Source organism: Camellia sinensis, chromosome 1 (assembly GCF_055761805.1).
Source record: "Camellia sinensis isolate YWXY chromosome 1, ASM5576180v1, whole genome shotgun sequence".
NCBI classification, from domain to species: Eukaryota; Viridiplantae; Streptophyta; class Magnoliopsida; order Ericales; family Theaceae; genus Camellia; species Camellia sinensis.
In genome coordinates, this window is record NC_138961.1 from 166956773 (window position 1) to 166962959 (window position 6187).

The following is a 6187-nucleotide window of genomic DNA, read 5'->3' on the forward strand; positions in this document are numbered from 1 at the left end:
CGGTCAGAATGAATCTAGTGGCATGGCAAAGCAAAGTGGGGAGGGGTTCAAAAAGTGGCTCGAGTGAAAAACTGGGGTCAAGCAGAACAAAGAGATGTTTGAAACCATGTCCATGTTTTCCCCGAATTTCATCAGTTCCCGGCTTTGGTGTGTACTCGTCCATTTTCATTCAAAAGACGAACATCTCCATAGAATTTTGCAAGCAAAACGGGTTGCTCAAATTTTTTTCTTTGATTTATACAATAATATTAATAAAAATAATAATAATATAATGAAGAAGAAGATTTTTTATATTTTATTTTTTTTGGATTAAGAAGCTTGAGCCATAAACAAGACACTGTCCTTTTGCCAATTAGCTCTAGTTACTACATACTGTCTGTGTTGTAAAACATAGATAATTGCATCTTTTCTCAAAACGATGGATTATTATTCAAATAAATATATTAGGGTTGGTAAATTTGTAACCCTGCACAATTATCATAATCATATTTCGTGATAAAAATAAAACAATTTGCAGCATCATTAAGCAGTTCTATTCTTGCTGCAATTGAATCTCCTTGACCTTTTCAATGAAGCTGAGCATTGTCTTCAGGCCTTTCTCATCTGTTCAAATGTAAAACCAAGGGGAAAAAAATCAAATAGAGTCTGGTTCATGAGGAGTTATTCCACACCCATGAAGCATTGTCAGGTGGTGCCACAAAATAAATGCGATTGGTGTATACTATAGTCACCAAAATATACAGAATACACTACACTTCTGAGCTATGGAGTATGGATATGAATATAGGTTATGGGTACGACTACAGGATATGGGTATGACAAGGTTCGAGTCCGTTGATATCAAATATTCTAAAAAAGTAGGATACAGATATATTAAAGACACGCCAACATAAGTGTATAATATCTTGTATCTATATAAATGTATTTGCCATTGATTACCTATAAAATATTTTCAATTTCATATTTATAACATATTTAGATAAAGAGATTAAAATTATGTTATGTGAACACAAACTTAGATCAAATTTGAAATGCTTTATTCTCACTATTTTCAAATTTTTCTGCCCTGAAGAGTATGCAAGGTATTGGAATTTATTTTTGCATTTACTCTAACAATTTTACTCTTACGCTACACAACAAATGCCACATTTTAATTTCTAGATAGGTCGGATTCCAAAAGGTGTACATATTTAAAATTAAGAAAATTAAATTTTAATTGTATATACGTAACTAATGGTATAAACCTACATTGAATTTTAAAATTATGCATATTGAGATGGTTCTATTATCTAATAAGAGAATGAGTATGTGCCTTCAAGCATATGTGAATCTGTTGAAATGCAACCAAATTCATGGAATTCCTACCAATTTCATCGTACAATCCTCATTTATCCATTATAAATATGCATATATATGCGAAACCAAGAGATAGAATTGCATAATACTAACCAAGTCTTGCTATTGTGTGCCCCTTGGGGTGATCAATCACAACTGGCTCCTCAAATGATTCCAATAATTCAATCCCTGTTTCCTTCAAGAAGTCTGCCTCACCTGTAAATCATAGAGCATTTTGTTGTAAGATATGAGTCCTCATTGATTCTTGGAGTATGCTGCCTCCATCGACCCATATTCATCACTCATAATGGCATTCCGTTTTTATATTTTATTTTTTATAATCAATGGATATGAAAGAGCCATGTCACCAATTTTTGTTTAAAGCCAAAAGTGATTAAAGGGAGTACTAAAACTCATAATAACGTGGCAATTTATAGACTGTTGACATCGAGTTCTGATGATGTGTTGCACCTTAAGTATTGGAATGGAGATTTTCATTTCCTATCATAATGGAAAAGTACCAACAAAATCATAATTTTTTTTTTCATCCGCATAATAAGACAAAATAGATTTCATCATAATGATACACACTTTTGTTAATATTTTTTTATTCTAAACTTTATGCAGTCATTTTTAAAAATTAGTAATGGTCGACTAGTTTAAACAAAAGTCATTTTCCTCCATGCGAAAATCCTTGAACCTACCTCTTTTTTTTTTTTCTTCTTTATTTATTTATTTATTTGTTTGGTCCATTGGCCATAGCCAGCACTTCTAGCGTCTGCTGAAACAACTAGAAAATGATGCCCCACCAAAAATAATTAATTTTACAATTCAATTCCAAAATCGTGCGGAACTAAAATAGAGTATATGGAGTGTAATTGTAGTAACAGTCACAATGGAAGCAGAGGAGAAGTAAAGATTGAGAGCCAAGAACTACTTAAGAGTGATCATTTTCGTTATTTAGGATCAATTATCACGACGACTGGAGAGATTGAAGCGGATGCGGTCCACAGAATTAAAGCGTGATGGCTTAAATGGAGGAGTGTGTCTGGAGTACTGTGCAATAAACGAGTACTCATTAGACTAAAAAGGAAGTTCTATAGAACAGCTATTAGACCAACGATATTGTATGGGACAGAATGTTGGGCAACTAAGGGCAACTAAGAAACAACATGTAGAGAAGATGAGTATTGCTGAGATGAGGATGCCGAGATGGATGTGTGGCAAGACTAGAAAAGACAGAGTTAGGAATGAGTATATTCGAGAATGGGTAGGAGTAGTACCAATAGAAGATAAGTTGAGAGAGAATAGATTGAAATGGTTTGGTCATATATAACAGAGACCAACAAAGACAGTACTGAAGAGATGCGATATAGTGACAGTAGATGGTAGTGTTAGGAGAATGAGTAAGCCTAAATTGATGTAGATTTGTGTAGTAAATAGAGATATGAATCTCCTTAATTTGACTAACGAAATGGCCTTGGATAAAGTCGAGTGGAGAAGAAAGATTCATGCAGCTAGTCCCATTTAATGGGACTTAAGGCTTGTTTTGGTTTTGGTTTTGTTTTGTTTTTTTTTCAATTCCAAAATCACCATTAAAAGATGGATTTACCTATAATGTGGAGGGAAGGGCACTTGACTGTTGATGAAAATACATTAGCAGCAATTTTGGGCAACCCAAACTTAGAACCTTCAAACCTGCCCCCTGATATTAACTTAGATCCTCCCAGCTTAGCCCCTGACATTATTATCAGAAACTTTATCTTTGGAACCTTAGTAAGTGCCACCCCATGCAATTGCATTCCGGGCAACGCGGCAGATATAATCGCCCCCTATAATTCATTATGAGCAACAATAACCAACAAACTTCAGTTTCGTAATAAAAAATAGGGATAAATTACACTCACCTCCTAGAGGTTTGGTGAAATTACATCTAGCCCCATAATTTTGACATATTTACAACCTCTCTTGAATTTTATATTTGCATAACAATTTGACCCATGCCATTAAATATCCATTAATGAAGTCACTATTTTTGCTGATATCTTTGTTGATCGGTGTGGGCTTTGATTTGCTCTAGTTTTTCTTTTTGGGGTTTTCGTGATCTATGTGGGTTTTGATTTTGATGTGTGCTAATTTGTGTAGGTTTTATTTAGCTTTGGTTTGATTTTGTTGTGGTGGAGGGAGATGAGAGGTGGTTGTGTGCACTGTTGGAAGGGAGGAGAGGAGGGGAAGAGGGTATGACTGTGTGATTGGTTGCGGTGGTGGAGAGAGGGACAAGAATGTAGTGGAGGTGCTGTGTGTTGTGTGGTGAAGGCTCCACGGTAGTGAAGTGGTGGTACCATGTGATGTTAAAAAGGGCATAAATACATATACTTCAGTGGAATATGATAAAAGGTAATTCACTAGGTTAAAGAAGGGTAGAAACTTGTTTTCATATTATCCATTAGTTTAGTTAACGGAATGGCTCTGAATGCACCAAATTTTTTTGATTGGACATTCCAAGTTTCAAATTGTTTTTAATACCGCTTTACCTCCTCATTCAATTACTAAATAGTCAAAACCCTAACTCCAGTAAACTCCCCAGCTCCAACTAGCCCCTCCTTGTTTTGGTTACTCTCCGATGCCACCCACCAGACCTTTCCTACCCTTCTTCACCACCTCTCAGCCCCTACCCAACCTCCACTACCCATTTGCAAGCCCCCTACCCCCTGACAGCCACCCTTCCCCCAAATTTTCCATCCATCCCCTTCTTTCCAACCAACGTGAGTTTCTCCATTTTTCTTCTTTGCCCTTTCCCCTATTGTGAATCTCCTTCATCTTCTTCTTCCTCATCTCTTTAAGAAGAAGAGGGAGTGACGGCAGACGGCAGGTCGTTGGTGGGGCAAGAGAACACAAATGGGGAACGAGACTTGCGGTGGGAGAGGGCTGGGTATTGGTGGTAGGGGGGTACAAACATAGATGAATGCGTCGTGCCAACAGTGGCAGAGGTGGCATCGGCGGTGAAAGGGTGACTGGATTAGGTGAGGGTAGGATTGGGATTATTAGGAGCGCCCTAAGAAATGGGGCGCCTAATGAAAAAAAAATGGGATAACAAAGCCATTATTGGGGGATTTTATTATAATTATGTTAAAAATGTGGGACATGATGTAATTTCATCGAACCTTAGGAGAGATTAGTATAATTTACTATAAAACTATATTATTATTTCCAAGAACCAACACAAATTACATAAAGTCAAGGGTAAATTACCCAAAACACCCTTTAACTATGACCTATTTTCATTTTGCCTCCTAAACTTTAAAACGCAACAATTAACTGTCTCAAAGTATTATCTTATTACATTTAACCCCTTCTATTACAATTTTGTTAGGCATTTAAACAAACCGGCTGTGATTGAGGCCTCGAAAATGACGCTCGAAATTGCCTCGAATGCATTTTTTTTTTTTTTTTTTTTATTATTCTGGGCTAATACATTGCAGAAAAAAATAAATAAAAATAATAATATTAATAACAAGCAAAGCATCAACCCAGCAAAAAAAAAAAAAAAAAAAAAAAAAAAAAAAAAAAAAAAAATCGAGCCAAATTTGAGCCAAAAAATTTGAGGCCTCAATCATTAATCTAAACCAAATTAGATCTTACGTAAAGCATATGACACTACCTAAGGGGTTTATTTTAGTCTACCCTAAAATCAAACTACGCACCTGTGAAAAACCCAGTAAACCATCAAAAGGTCCGTGTTTTATCATATAATCTTCGATGTAAGCAAGACATTCTTCAAAATTATAGTACTCTTGAAAATCCTACAAGACAAAATAGAGTTAACAAAATCACATTTTTCAAATCTTCTATTGCTGTAAATAGCAAAAAATTGTTCTAAATTTTTGTAAAATTATTTTTTCGCACAAAATGAAAATGGTCAATGTTATCAAGTTGTTTGGCTTTTTTTATATTTTATTTTCTCAAAAAGAATATAAAAAAAATAAAAGAGAGAAAAAAAAAAAAAAAAAGAAAAGAAAAACAGAAGAAAACAGAATTGGTAGAGAAAGGAGGAAGAGAAGACCTGGCGGAACTGGAACCATTCGTAGTAAGGAGGATCGAAGAAGCCTTGAACATCAGATTGGCCTGCTGCTGGACAAGGGCCGTCGAGGAAGACCAGGTCCAACCTTCCCAGAACCATCTCCGGCCACCGCCCCATCTGTTTCTTCAGGATTTCACCGCTTGTCCTGAATCCATGGAGGCACAGAATTCTGGGTTTCTTCTCATTATTATTATTGTTGTTGTTTTTCATCTGGGTTTGATCAATCTCAGTCTCCATTTGTTAGGCTTTTTGCACTACTACAACTACTGTTTGGGACTTTTTTTGGGGGGATTCCTGTATGCTTTCCATTTGTTAGGCTTTTTGCACTACTACTACTACTGTTTGGGACTTTTTTAGGGGGTTTCCTGTATGTGAAAATTAATTGAGAGTGAAACTGACCGTATGGAACACGTGGCTCACTGGCTCTCCTCAGTATTGGTGTGGACTCTCTCTCCCCTCAATATTGGGATGGTTATTATTCAAAGGAAAATTGATAGAATTTTTTGCAACATGCGTGACAATTTAAAATACGATAATGCTAAGTAACTTAAATTTTGTGATTCAAAAGTGACTCAAATAGCTAAAACAACGTCGTTTTGAGTACAGAACAACATAAAAATCGTTTTGGCCATTTGAGCCACTTTTGAGCCACAAAATTTGAACTACGAGGCATTTTCCTTTAAAATAACATTTTGAGATTGTTTTGGCAGGGTTTAATAATTATATATTTTTAATTTTTTATAAAAATATATATATAAAAACTAGAGAAAT

At 35.5% G+C, this 6187-nt stretch overlaps 1 protein-coding gene across 2 annotated transcripts; it reads right to left on the reverse strand.

Annotated features, from left to right (window-relative positions):
* Window positions 1-405: 405 nt before the first annotated feature.
* On the reverse strand, window positions 406-5932 carry LOC114308496 (uncharacterized). Of its 2 annotated transcripts, XM_028254097.2 has the most exons (5): window positions 5399-5932; window positions 5040-5138; window positions 2948-3167; window positions 1450-1551; window positions 406-603 (listed from the first exon to the last, which is right to left on the reverse strand). In XM_028254097.2, the coding sequence occupies exons 1-5, from the start codon at window positions 5651-5653 to the stop codon at window positions 533-535; spliced, it is 747 nt and encodes a 248-aa protein (XP_028109898.1). In that variant the 5' UTR covers window positions 5654-5932; the 3' UTR covers window positions 406-532. The 2 variants fall into 2 exon arrangements, with proteins under 2 accessions (XP_028109898.1, XP_028109899.1); XM_028254098.2 differs by lacking the exon at window positions 5040-5138 and having other exon boundaries at window positions 5399-5864.
* Between the last annotated feature and the right edge of the window lie 255 nt (window positions 5933-6187).